Here is a 14,688-nt window from a genome sequence, read left to right as displayed (position 1 = left end):
AACCATTAAAAAGGAGAGGAGCTCCATCACGTAGTGCAGTGCTGAGCCTTGTCAGGCTTGATTGGTCAAAACAAGCAGATTGAATTAGGTTTGGAGACATACAGGCAGCCAGTGCAAACAGGCTAAAATGAGTGTTATGTGTTCAGACCTCTGGTCCTTGCTATCAACCTGGCTGCCATATTTTCACAAGCTGCAACATCCAAACCATCTTCAAGGGCTGCCCTATATACAGAGTGGCCCCAAAGTAGGTATACAGTTGTTTAGAATGTTGATGGCATAGGGAGAGAATGTGTGAGTAGAAGACGTGTGGGTGGAGTCAGAATGACAGTTGGGAAGAGTGAGTGACAGGGAGTGACAGTTAAATCAGTTAAGTGTAGAGAGTGAGGGGAGTGAGGCCCTTAAGTAGGTATGCAGTTGTTCAGTTTTCTAGTCATTTTTTTAACTGATATTGTGAATGATGGCAGCAAACTTGAGTCAAAAACAAAGAAAGTGGATTCTAGAATCTTCCCAACTGTCGTTCTGACTCCACCCACACATCTTCTACTCACACATTCTCTCCACCTCCCATCAACATTCTGAACAACTGTATACCTACTTTTGGGCCACTCTGTATAGTGCATTGCTGTCATCTAACATGGAGGTTACCAGAGCATAGACTACTGAGGCCAAGTTGTCCCTATAAGGACTTAGCTGGGCTATCAACAAAAGCTAATGGAAGGTACTCCCTGCCACTGAGGCCACCAGAGCTTCCAGTGACTATGACAATTCCTGGAAACCCCTAAGCTATGAACCCGCTACTTCAGGGGGACTACAAGCCCTTCCAGAAAAGGTTGAACACCCTCCATCTGGTCAGAAGAACCACCCACAAACAGCAGCTCAGTCTTGTGGTGATTCAGCTTCAGTTTATTAGCCATCCTCCAGTCCATTGTCACTGGGTACCGATGTAGCACACCTACAGTGTCACCTGAGGATGCTGAAAAGGAGGTACACACAATGACTACATCCTGTGCTACTATTTCTCCCTTTTTTTCTGAGATATTTTTGGATATTTCGCATTTGCTCTCTACCTGGTATGGCTTGCCTGGAGACAACTGGAAGCTTTGCCCCACTGCACTGGCCCACTTTGACGGAGACAGAGTCCACTGCACCGGACTGGTAGACATGAATTTTGTCTCTTGCTGGGGCTTATTCTAATAATAGTTAATGGATTAGAGGGAGATGCAGGCCTAGGATCAGGTCTACAACTAGCAATCAAAGAAATCAAATTTCATTCATTGGTTTGATACAGATGTTTCAATCCTATTCATATTTATTTTATGTATTTTGTTCCAAGCTACCTCCATACTGCTTGACATCCCTGGAATTAGAACTGGTTTACATAAAATCATGTGTAGGAAAACTAATATACACATAGCGTAAAACAATAAATATATTAAAAATATTAGGTTGATTAAGTGTATATTGTGGAAGCTATCATAAGTATATCCTTCTTATACCTTTCCTAACCCATGTATTGTGTTTTTCTGCTGTGTTGTTTTCTGATGACCTCTTCTGAGAATGTATACTATTTTCTTAATACTTGTCAGGAGCGCCCTAGCTGCCTCTTCCAGTCCCCTCCAATAGCCAACTCAAGACACAGACGAAAAGCATTCTTTCCAAGGCTTTATTCCATTTACAACTTAATGACTCTTTCAGATGCTAATCACCAGCGACTAAGCAAGGAACTGCACTGGGGTAGTTAGCAGAGTCACCTAAGCTCCAGGTAAGGCAGTTGGTCCCTGTTTGAAGGAGAAGAGCAGGAAGACTCTGAAATTATGGGCTATGGAGAGGTCCTCCCTCATACCCTTGGGTCCTCGGGACGTGACCATTGTTTTAGCACCAAGTGGGCAGAGCGCCTCCTCTCGGCACCCTCCATCTGGCGCTGCTCCCTGTGTCTGTGCCGAGTGTCCAGCAAAACCCCCTCCCCCACTCTCTCACTTCCAGGGTCACTATCTCTCTCAGGAATGCAGGCAGGAGGAATCTCTCCCTGCCGCTGAGCCTATGAGAGAGGAGCAAGCTCCTCTCCCACAGGTTGTTGCTCTTCCTCAGAATCAGAACTGCTCTGGGGCTCTATGGGCTCAGTTTCCACCCTGACATCACTAACATTACCATGTTTTCCAAGGTAATCATATTTTCTATACGAAGTGAATATTATATTAAGCCTAGTATGTCAATAAACTAATTGATTTGTTTCTATCAAAACCTTGACTAGGCATTCTTTACCATCTGACACACTGGGTGGAAAAGGTGCAAATGTGAACACTGATAAGACCACCACATTAACAAATGCTAGTTCCTGGGCCACTCCACAAGGCTGGCAGCAACCTGTCTTTTGACAAGAATGCAGCCTATTCTGTTTGGGTCCCAAACTTGTAAAACAGGTTGAGATGTTTCTTCAGTTCAATTGCCTCTGAGCACGCATGGGAAAACTAATCAACCAACTGCATAGTGTATTCTCTTTTAACAGAAATCCTGGCTCGATGGAATGATCACTTAGCCTTAATGTATCTATGAGGAGAATGATAGTTCTGACAAATACCACAGAGTCATATTCAGATGGGCTGCTTTGGTCACATTCATTTACATTACTTTTATCTTTTTCTATAGGATACCAAGAACATCAATGAAACCACAAACTCTTCTTTTATTTATATCTTTCTTTGCATTAGCTTCTCTCTGTTGTTCAACTCAGGTCTCAGCACAATAATGTAGCATTTGGGGAAAAATATGCAGCACAGTAACCCAGTGCTAGAGGCCAAGATGGAGAAAATCTCCACAGCCACCATGTACTTTCCTCTTGTGCTCAGGTAGGTTGGAAGAAAGGACAGCCACACACTGCAAAAGACCAACATGCTGAAGGTGATGAACTTGGCTTCATTAAAACTGTCAGGCAACTTCCTGGCCAGGAAGGCCACAGTGAAGCTGACAGCGGCCAAGAGGCCCATGTAGCCCAAGACACAATAGAACATGAGGACTGACCCTTCATTACACAACAGGACAATTTCTTCAGTCATAGAATGCATGTCCAAATCTGGGAATGGGGGAGATGTTGCCAGCCACAGAGCACAGATCTCTGCTTGAATACTGGAGCAGGTGATGACAATAGAATATGCAAGCCTTTTCCCCACCCATTTCCTCATCCGGGATCCTGGCTTGGTAGCCATGAATGCCAGAACTACAGATACAGTTTTGGCTAAGATGGTTGAGAGTGATACAGAGAAAATGATGCCAAAAGCCATTTGTCGAAGAAGGCAGGTCACCTGATGAGGCTTTCCGATGAACAGGAAGGAAGAGAGGAAACACAAGAGGAGGGAGATGAGGAGAATGTAGGTCAGGCTTCGGTTGTTTGCTTTGACTATGGCAGTGTTCCGGTGCCTAATGAAGATGCCAAGCACCAGAGCTGTGATCAGAGACAATAGAAGTACTGAAGAAACTGAAATGATGGCCAATGTTTCTTCAAAAGCTAGGAAGTTTGGAATCTTAGGAATGCATTCGTTGTGGAATTTGTTTGGATAGTCACTTTCTGGACAACTGACACAAGTTTCCACATCTGAGGAACAAACATATATTAATGTATAAAACCCAAAAGAAATAAAAACCAAAGAAATATATTCCCACAATTAAGGCAACTGTACCAGAAGTTCAGCTAACACCCAGTTTTTTATTTTTTACAATGGGAGGATGCATACATGTCCATACAACATGCTTCATAATGAATGAATAATTCTGGTATTTCTCCAAAGAATTACATGTGTCTTTGTTGTCATCTTGAATCTCTTCCTTTTTCTGTGAATCAGTTAGTACGGAGTGAAACAAGAGAACATTCTGGTAGTAGACCAAAAGTTTGGGGCCAAGAATGCTTATTATTCTCATTCATTCTGGCTCACTTTATTAGTGGTAGTGTAGCATGCTCTTTTTGGGGACTGAAGGCAGCATTTCACACCAAAACATTTGCCATTAGAACATACACATATCTGTTTCTAGTTTTATATAAATGTATAATTACTTAACATAGACGTGCTATCATTGGGATTTTATTTTGCTTTGGAATGCTGTGCCATGTGCATCACATGGCATAAGCATCAGTTTATTCCCATGGTTTATTTGATACCCTTTCAACCTCTCCTCAAGCAACTTCATTCTGAGAGGGATGATCACTTCTTTCCCATCCTTGCCTTGACATTTGTTTTTCTATCACACTCTTTCATCTCATGCAGTCTCAACTCTGGTGTATCTAATTGTTCATGGACCCTGAGCTCCACAGTAATACTGCTAATATGATGGATAAGATATGGCTTTAATTCTCTCAAAATCTTGCCATAGTATCCTTCATCAAAAATCCTAAAGCAAAATTCTGAAAGTAACTGGAGTACATGCTGAAAAAGGAATATTACTACTTTGGTGGACGGTGGAGTCGTTTTGTCCCAGGACCTCATGTGGAGAATCGGAGGCAGGCCTGGCTTAGGATCATATGAGTTGGGACAGAAGGGTGATGTATGACGTGGCTTGCAATCATGTCTCTATCTTCTTTTTCATTTCTATCAGTAGCTCAGCACCATCCAACTTTCTATGGTTGTTCTATCGAACATCAGGGAGCACTCTTAACACTCCAGTGGCCTAGATTGGCTTGGGAGGTGGAGGCTTCACTGATGTCGAGCTGATACCCCCTGCCTCTGGCGGGGCTGCCAGAGGCAGTGCCTTGGTGTGCGACTCGGTGTCGTGCCAAGTGCGACGCTAAGTGCGCACTTAGCGTCACACTTGGAGTCGCGTAGGACCTGAAGACCTACCCACCTGCTTCTCCAGAGACACCAGCAGCCACAATACCAGCAGCAAATAGCGGCAGCAGAGGGCAGCAGCTTTAAAGACAAGGGGAAAGGGGCAAACGTGGACTTTATCTGCTCCTTCTTAGCTGCTGTTCTCTTTTATCTCTTTTATCTTTTATATTCTTTTAAACTGTTGTGCTATTTATATCTTAACATTTTAATATGTGCCTGGGAGGACTATTGGGCCACTCAGGGAGTCAGAGAGGTGCCACCATAACTGTGGTCACGGGTAGGGGGAGATATGGTGTTGGGGGATTAACAGGCCAGATGAGGAGAAGAGGGGCTAGACACCTTACAGCTGTCCCCTCTTCTGGTTCTTCCCCCAACCTGATGGTTCCTGGCAGCCTTACCAGTCTGCCCTCGGGTCTGGTGCTGCTGCTGCTGAATGCCAGGTTGGTCCAAAATAAAATCTCCCTCATCCATGATTTGATTGTGGATGAGGGGGCTGACCTGGTATGTATTACTGAGACCTGGGTGGGGGAACTGGGAGGGGTCACTCTCTCCCAGCTGTGCCCTCCTGGGTACTCAGTGCAGCACCAAAACTGACTTGAGGGTTGGGGAGGGGGGGTTGCCGTGGTCTATAGGAATTCAATCTCCCTCTTCAGGCTTCCTGCTCATTCGAGTGCAGATCCTGAGTGTTTGTACCTTGTGTTGGTTACCTGGGACAGATTAGGGATTCTGTTGGTGTGCCGCCCACCCCACTGCCCATCAGACTCCCTGCCTGAGCTGACGGAGGTGGTCCCGGACTTGGTGTTGAGGACCCCTAGGATGATGGTCCTGGGGGATCTCAACTTCCATGCTGAGGCCGCTGTATCCGGGGTGGCTCAGGACTTCATGGCCGCCATGACAACCATGGGGCTGTCCCAACATGTCATCGGCCCAACACATACAAAAGGACACACGCTTGATCTGGTTTTCTCGACTGGGCAGGAGGATGGTGACCTGAAAGTGGAGGAATTATCATCTGTCCCTTTGTCATGGTCAGATCACTTCCTGCTGAGGTTTAGACTCCTGGTGGCCCTTCCCCTCTGCAAGGGTGGGGGACCTATTAAAATGGCCTGCCCCTGGAGATTAATGGATTCCGATGGATTCCAGAGGGCTCTGGGGGATTTTCCTGCTGGTATGGCTGGTGCTCCTGTCAAAGCCCAGGTCGCTCTGTGGAATGCACAGATGACTCGGGCGGTTGACACGATCGTGCCCAAGTGCCCTCTCCCTCTGAGCAGAGCCCGGCCAGCTCCTTGGTATACACCTGAGCTGAGGGCAATGAAGCAAGAGGGGAGATGGCTAGAACGCAGGTGGAGGAAAACTTGTGCTGAGTCTGACCGAACACAGGTAAGAGCCCACTATCGAGCCTACTCTGTGGCGGTGAGGGTGGCGAAGAGACAGTTCTTTTCCACCAGCATTGCATCTTCTCAGTGTCGTCCAGCAGAGCTTTTCTGAGTGGTTCGCAGCCTGTTACATTCTGGGCCAGGGAGAGAAATGGTGGAACCCTCGGTAGCACGCTGTGACGAGTTTGCACGGCACTTTGAGGATAAAGTTGCTCAGATTCGTCATGAATTGGACACCACCATTTTTGCAGTTCCATTGGTAGAGGCGTTCAGAGCACAGTCTGGTCCAGTTTTAATGGATGAGTTTCAGTTACTGAGGCCTGAGGATGTGGACAAGGTGCTTGGCCAAGTCCGATCGACCACTTGTGTGTTTGACCCTTGCCCTTCATGGCTTATTAAATCAAACAAGGAAGGGTTGTCCGGCTGGGTCCAGGAGGTTGTCAATTCCTCCTTGAGAGAGGGAGTGGTGCCTGCCACTTTAAAAGAGGCAGTAATTAGACCACTCCTGAAAAAGCCTAACCTGGACCCAGAGGATGTTAACAATTATAGGCCAGTGGCCAACATCCCCTTCCTGGGCAAGGTGCTTGAGCGGGTGGTTGTAGGACAGCTCCAGCCACTCTTAAATGAAATGGATTATCTAGATCCATTTCAATTGGGCTTCAGGCCTGGTTTTGGAATGGAAACTGCCTCGGTCGCCCTGTGGGATGACCTCTGCCGGGAGAGGGACAGGGGGAATGCGACCCTGTTGATTCTCCTGGACCTCTCAGCGGCTTTCGATACCATTGACCATGGTATCCTTCTGGATAGGTTGTCTGGGTTGGGAGTAGGAGGCACTGCACTACAGTGGTTCTGCTTCTACTTGGATGGCCAATTCCAGAAGGTGGTGCTGGGGGATTACTGCTCTGTGCCATGGCAATTGTGCCATGGGGTTCCACAGGGCTCTATTTTATCTCCCATGCTGTTTAACATCTACATGAAACCGCTGGGGGAGGTTATCCGGAGGTGTGGGCTGAGGTGCCATCAATATGCAGATGACACCCAGCTCTACCTCTCTTTTACATCAAAACCAGGTGAGGCAGTGACTGTTCTGAATCAGTGCCTGGGCATGGTAATGGACTGGATGAGGGCTAATAAACTGAAACTCAATCCAGACAAGACGGAGGTACTGTTAGTGGGTGGTTCATCTGCCCGGCTAGGTGATATTCAACCTGTTCTGGAGGGGGTTGCTCTCCCCCTAAAGGATCAGGTTCATAGTTTGGGGGTTCTCTTGGATCCAGAACTGTCACTTGAGGCACAGGTGAACTCAGTGGCATGGAGCACTTTTTATCAGCTTAGGCTGGTATACCAACTACGCCCTTAGCTGGACAGAGATAGCCTTGCTACAGTTATCCATGCTCTGATAACTTCTCGTCTGGATTACTGCAATACGTTATACATGGGGCTGCCTTTGAAAATGGTCCGGAAACTTCAGCTGGTCCAAAATAGGGCAGCAAGATTGTTAACAGGGACTGGCCTGCGAGCTCATATTACGCCAGTACTTTTCCAGCTGCACTGGCTGCCAGTCCATTTCCGGGCCCGATTCAAAGTGTTGGTGTTAACATTCAAAGCCCTTAACGGCTTGGGGCCAGGTTACCTGAAGGATTGCCTCCTCCCATATGTGCCTGCCCGGACCTTAAGATCATCATCAGCAGCCCTTCTCCGTGAGCCCCTGCCAAAGGAAGTGAGGCGGGTGGCTACTAGGAGGAGGGCTTTTTCTGCTGTGGCACCCCGGCTCTGGAATGAGCTCCCTAGTGAGGTTCGCCTGGCGCCTACATTGTATTCCCTTTGGCGCCAGGTGAAGACCTTTTTATTTTCCCAGGCATTTTAGCATTTTAGCTTTCTAAATTTTTATCTTTGCTGTTTTAAATCTGTATTTTAAACTCCTGTACTGCTGCTAGGTTTTATTGTGGTTGTATTGTTATATTGTGGTTTTAATGTTCTGTATATTTTAAATTGTTTTATTGTGTGTTGCTTGGATTTAATTATTGTGAACCGCCCAGAGAGCTTCGGCTATTGGGTGGTATAGAAATAAACAAACAAACAAATAAATAAATAAATACTTGGGTAACAGTAACATTTACAAGGTAACATTTTCAGTGCAGGTTGAAGGGGAAGAATACCAAAAATCAAAGTTGGATGAGCATCCTGAGGCCTCTTTGAAGGAGAAGAGAAGCTTCCTCAGACCTCAAAGACAAGAGGCTTGAGGGAATAGCGACAGGACCGTGAGGCATACCCAACTCACTTATACAAGGATTCAAGACCTGGGCATGGGCGTGAAGACAGCAGAATTTCCTCAGCAGGTCCATGAGAGGGCCATGACGGGATGATGCTGTGAATTAGACTAGGCATAGGTTTCAAGTTTGGAAGCTTACTCAGAAAAGACAGACTTAGAAGGTCAAAGCTTCATTCTGATGAAGCACTCCCATTGGAGGGAGCGAATTGCTTATTATGTTTACTTTCATACTGTTGCCAGTCTCCAGAAAAACTATTGCTCATTTGAAACTCCAAGAACTCTGACATCTCTTCTTTTCAGTTGCGGTTCATATGCCAATACCTTTCATAATCTCCTCTTCACAAAAGTCAGGAATGTTAATACCATTAATGGAAGATTATTCTTGCTCACACAAGACCAGCGATTACTACTTCAGAATACTCTGGGGACTTGATTTTTATTAATGCTAAAATGTGTTAGCTATGTTTCTAAAACTGTTTCCTTCAAGAGGGATAAGAGGAAATGTCAATGAAATCACATCTCTAAAGTTGATCTATATAGAAAGAGAGCAATACGTAATACATAAGTTGTTAAAAACTGTCAAAAGCATAATTGACAGCAAAACATGGAGGAAGGTTGCTTGCAAATAAAATGCATCATTGATATCATATGTCCTACCATTCTGGTTTGAGAACATCCCATCTGGACATGGAGCACAATCATAGCAGCAAAATTTCTCCCCCTCTTTCTTTTTCTTGCTGTAACCAGGAGGGCAGTTGTCAGTACACTGAGAAAGAGGTGGCACCTATTCAGAGAGCTTAGTATTAAGAAAGGTTTGAGGAATCCATTTCACATCAGAGAATGCACCAGTAAACAGGAAGACCCATGATCCTGAATAGATGGCCCTTGAAGTAGGAGGAATATCTCCACCACTTCTCCTATGAACTCCAGAATATTGGAATTTCCATTCCTAGTCTGATCAATGATACAATGAGCTTAGCGTTCCATTTTACACCATTACCTAGATACATGTCTCAGAATTCAAATGAAAGTAATGATGGGCAACATGATCTTTTCTTTCTTCCACTCCTTCTGTTTCTTACTGTAACCAGGATTGCAGTAGACTTTTGACAGAGAAAGAGGGGGCACCTGTCCAAAATTATTGCAAGAGCACAGTATGAAGGAAATGTTTAGTGAACTCTTCACACATTCAGATCTTCTACCAGGAAACACAAAGGCTGATGACATGGAAAATTAGAGGTCAAAGTGCACACATAGTACATTCAGTTGAAGGAGTATCCATTGTACAAAGCATCTAGAAGATTTGAATTTGCATTCTTAGGATGTTTCAGATTTCACATGAAAGGAATGATGGGCAACATGATCTCTCCTGTGTTAGCTACTAGTCCATCTTAGTCCAAACATGTCCTGTCTAGATATTGCATTTTTGTTACCCTGCCCAGTTTCATCTGGAATACCCACCATCCATATATCAATGTACTCCTTTTAAAAAGCCATTTATCCTCTTACCCAATACCGTATTGCAGTGAATTTCTAATTAATGTTGCATTTTGTAAAGAATGGCCATTGTTTCCCCACCTGGGTCAGGTCTCTGTGCCATTTGATTCTGTCCTTATGAATGGTGACCCTTTTGCCTGGAGGAGAGTGAGGATCCAGCCTTCCCACTTTGACCCTGACGTAGGACTTATTTGGGAAGGTGACAAAGTTTGTAATATCAAATCCCCCCTCAAATTGTCCATGTTCATTAAATGTAATTTCATCTCCAGCACTGTTGTTGAATGAGATTGTCTGAATTAGTGAGTGGAGCTAGGTGGAAAGAGAAAGACAATCAAATGCTCCATAAAGTCTTGTAACATTCTCATTCAGATTGTTCAAATAGCCTTCCATGAAAGGAGAATATTCTCCTTTCAGTAGTAGGTATAGGGAAAGAGTGATAAATAATGATACCCTGTATCTTCTACAGGTGAAGGTATTGTGAAGAGAATTTCAGAAAACATATGTATCGTTGAAAAACAGAAAAGTATGCAATGCTTACATTTTTAGTGTTCTTTACAGATTTAAGGTCACCCTGTTGCTTTAGGATAGCCATACCCAAGCTGGTGCCCTTCAGATGTTTTGGAATTCAGCTCCCATCAGCCCATGGTAACAAGGCCAGGAATGCTGGGAATTGTAGACCAAAATCTTTGGAGGACACCACAGTGGGGGAAGGCTGTGCAATTATCATAAAATATATTACATATAAATTGGTTTGCTCATGAAATTATCATTACAATTAAACACATTTAGAAGTAAATTCAGTAAATTTGTAATTCTCGCCTCAATAAGGTATATTTTGACATTCATTATATACATACCAAACATGATATGTTTATGAGCAAAGCAAGTTCTACACAATATAGTTGAGGTTCCTATTTTATGTCTGACCAAAGGGAACTTCCAGAAATCACTCCTGAAACCTCTGAATTATCCAAGAAACTGTAAGAAGCAGGAGGATCGGAGGCACAGCAAGACTAGTTGACAGCATCTCTTCATGTTTTCAAGCAAGTTTAGGGGAATTCCTAAACTTTTTCCTGTTTGTGGGGCAGAGTTTAGGGAAATCTGATCTGAAGCAAAATCCATGGAAATCTGATTTAGCTGTGGAATAGTCTCTCACCTATTAGGAATGTTAAGCAACCATATTGCCGTATTTAACCCGATTGAACTAGAAAAAGCCGACAAAGAAACACAGAAAATGAAACTGAAAATGTACATCTTCTTCCATGTTCTGATATGGTGACTTTATGGAAATGTTGGGGAACTGGGCATCACTTGGAGCATCCCTAAAGTCTATCATTAAAAGATGCATGACATTAAGAAGTTTGATTAGGAATGGAAGAATTAATGATGCTGGGAGTCTTACTGAGGATAAAACTAGCACCCCCACTCTGCCCGCGCATTCATTATTTCCAGAAATTTCACTTCTCTAGGCTCCCTAGAAAAAAAATATTGGATAGTTTTTCAAAATTGTTGGGTAAGGGATAAAGCCTGAGCAGAAACATATAAACACAGTTTTTTTCCCCTGGTTTGTTTCCTGGATTTCATATCCCTAGTCTGGATCCAACACTCTGTCTTTCTTCCATTCACATCTGGCAAGGAAGGGAAGAAAATTGAGAAGATGAGCAAGACCAGATGTGGGTGCTTTGTAGAGACTGAGAGCAAAACACTGTGCTACGTTTAAGGATGTGTGTGTGGCTGTGGGTGTGTCCAGATTTATTGGAACCACCAGAAGAGGAGGAGAAGTTCGATTCTTTTCTCCCCAGCTGCAGGTTCATCCCCTTTGTACTTATAGAATATGGGGAAAAAGCACCCCATTGGCACAATTTCCTTTTTGCTGAGTTCCATAGCTGTTGTGTGGGCATGGGGGGTACAGAGAGAGATAACAGGTAAACCCATGGTCTGGGAAGGAAGTATTAACCATAACGTTCCTGCATAGGGAGTCCCAATAAATATCAGTCCCCAACTCCAACGATAAGAAAAGGAAAAGTCGTAAGTGCTAGCTACGCAAGTAATGTAACACAGTTTAGCATCTAGAGGTCATTAGGATACTGACTACTGCATATTCCTCAACTGTCGAGTAACTTGAATGTGACATTTGACTTCCATGAGTGAGAGCAGGTTACCTGCCGGGGTAGGCATTAAACATACCGCTCCTGCTAGCTACACCATTAATGTAACATAGTGTAGCATTTAGAAGTCATTAGGATACTGACTACTGCATGTCACTCCATTGTCCAGTATCTAGACCATGACTTTTGACTTCCTTCAGTAAGGACAGGTTACCTGCCAGGGTTCTACCCTCAGAGGTGACAGTCTGACTCTGCTCTCTATTGTTCTTTGGTTGACTCGAGCCGAGTAGAAGGTGTGTAAGGCATGGGCTGCACTGTAGACAGCGTTGTAGATACTGTAGCTGTGGCCAGTCATGCTCATTTCAAAAACACCTCCAGGAAGGCTCTCCAGCATCTCCTCTCCAGTACATTTTCCAGCTATGAGGTTCATAATTGAGCTTGAAAGTGAACACGCAAATGCTTGCTCCCAGAAATCATGAACAAAACCGTCTTCATTTTCCCACGAAGGATTGACAAGCTCAACAAATTCTTGGAAGTCTTGAAGCTCCCTTGATGGAATTGTAAAGGAGATAGCACCATGGAGCATTTGTATATCGAATCCACCAACTATTGCGAGGGTATTTAATGTGAAATCGATTTGGGCTGTTGTTATCCATACTTTTGTTGCAGAGAACCTCCCCTTATACTGCGGAAATATTAGGGGAATTATCTTGCTTCCATATATTAAATATTCCAACCATATAGTGGCTGGAGATTCTCCATGTATTACAACTGCATTGGCTTTGCTCTCCATGACAGTTTGTAAAACCCTCAATTTGTCAGAGGCAATTTGATATATATCTAATATATAGAAATTGTTTTCAAATCTTTCTGTGAACGCTGAACAGATTCTGTTCTGGAAAAGCAGAGGCTCCATGGCATGTAAAAAATGATCTCCACCCTCATCCTCCGTAGCCAGGAGTCCAACCCAGTTCCATCTGAAATGCCAAAATAACTGGACAAGTCCTTGGTATTGAAGTTCTTCCTTGGGGGCCATGAAGTAAAAGGAAGGGAAATTGGTTGGATAATTCCCTGCAGCCTGAAATGAGCCATATGAAATCTACAGAAAGGAAGGAAAGTAAAGGGCAAGAAAACCAACAACAGACATTTTAGAATGGGAACAGGGGTATCTAATGAGCTGTTCATTCATTAAAGGGGAATCACAAAACATCAGGTTCAGCGATTATAAGCCTCTAAATTCTGTGGCTTATAAAACGGACACCAGTTAAGTTAATAACTTGAAAATTTGTATCCACGATCTTGCCAATGAGGTCTTAAATTTTGCAATTGCAATCTGATAAAAATGTTATAGGTAGCAAGCTGAAAATTAACACATTTGTCCTGTTTACTTGAATATGTGCAGCTTCGTGTATTATATATTCCTTTTGATGTTTGGTGAAAACTATTGGTGTATGGTGTTCAAGCTCGTCCAGGACGTGTGTCTTTCATTATTTTGGTGATGTTCCTGAGCAGTGGCTCCAACTGATTGAGATATTTTTTGCCCCATGAAAGTCTACAGCACAGCAGTAACTCCTGGCAAAGCTATGTTGGAGATGATCAGTTTGACTCTGAAGCTAGAATGCAGCAAGTTCACCAGGCTTTGGAGAGAAATTCTACGAGGCAGGCTTTCTCTGTACAAGGCCTATTGCCTTTAATTATGGAATGTGACCTCACCCGTTTAGACTACATGTAACTACATGGACTGGAAATCTAGCATGGAGGGTGGGGCAGGGAGACTTTAATCCCCCTGCCCTTCTGTGGTTCCAATCTGGATTAGGCCCGTTTACCCTCCAATTCACATTACCAAAAATGTTCCCAGCTCTAACCTAAATCAGCAAAGGGTTAAATCCCCCCAGCCCCACCCTTGGGTCCTGATCCATATTAAGTTTCAGTGATTATTTTTGAGGAAACAAAGGGAAAGCAGCTGCATCTTTAAAGTAACATGTAATTTGACCCTCAGGCAGCTTGGGGATGGAGTTCAGTTCACAGACATAAAGAACAGGGCCTCACACTGCTTTTCTGAAAGCTGAAATGCTGCACAAGGTCCCCAATCCATGCTTTTCCTTTCTGTGTGGTGGGTGAAAAATCCATAGGTATTGGGGCTGATGGGCTCATTTTTTCTTCTGAAGGCATAAATACAGTGTGAGGCCCAGATCCTTCTGTATGTTAACACGTGCTCATCAGTTCTCACAGATGTATGTGTTCATTCAACCTAGGTTGAGCTGTACACATCATCTGTAGCACTGATTAAGAAGGACTGTCATACCTATGAAGACAGATATGGTCCAGAGGGTTTCCTGAGGAGCATTTGTAGTATGTATGTATGTATGTATGTATGTATTAAATTTCAATACCATCCAATAGCCAAAGCTCTCTGGGCTGTTCACAACATTTCAAACCACAAAATACATAATAAAATATAATATAAAATGTAAAACCTTAAAACTACAGTATAAATGTGCACGCCTACCACCCGGAAAAAGCCCTAGCTGGAATGCATAGACTTAAAATACAATGACATATTTAAGACAACAGATTAAAGGACTGGAAAAATTAAAAGTTCTTCACCTAGTGCTGGAAAG

General features: G+C 43.8%; 1 protein-coding gene across 1 annotated transcript; it reads right to left on the bottom strand.

Moving 5' to 3' along the window:
* Positions 1–2,687: 2,687 nt before the first annotated feature.
* LOC146342644 (vomeronasal type-2 receptor 26-like) lies at positions 2,688–13,103 on the bottom strand. Its single transcript, XM_084807957.1, has 4 exons — positions 12,282–13,103; positions 10,041–10,268; positions 9,120–9,246; positions 2,688–3,589 (listed from the first exon to the last, which is right to left on the bottom strand). The coding sequence occupies exons 1-4, from the start codon at positions 13,101–13,103 to the stop codon at positions 2,688–2,690; spliced, it is 2,079 nt and encodes a 692-aa protein (XP_084664083.1).
* Between the last annotated feature and the right edge of the window lie 1,585 nt (positions 13,104–14,688).

Source organism: Heloderma suspectum, chromosome 6, assembly GCF_057233095.1.
Source record: "Heloderma suspectum isolate Gila_16-S chromosome 6, 16-S_ref, whole genome shotgun sequence".
NCBI lineage: Eukaryota > Metazoa > Chordata > Lepidosauria > Squamata > Helodermatidae > Heloderma > Heloderma suspectum.
The sequence above is the reverse complement of the archived record's forward strand: the minus strand, read 5'-3'. Positions and strand labels throughout refer to the sequence as shown.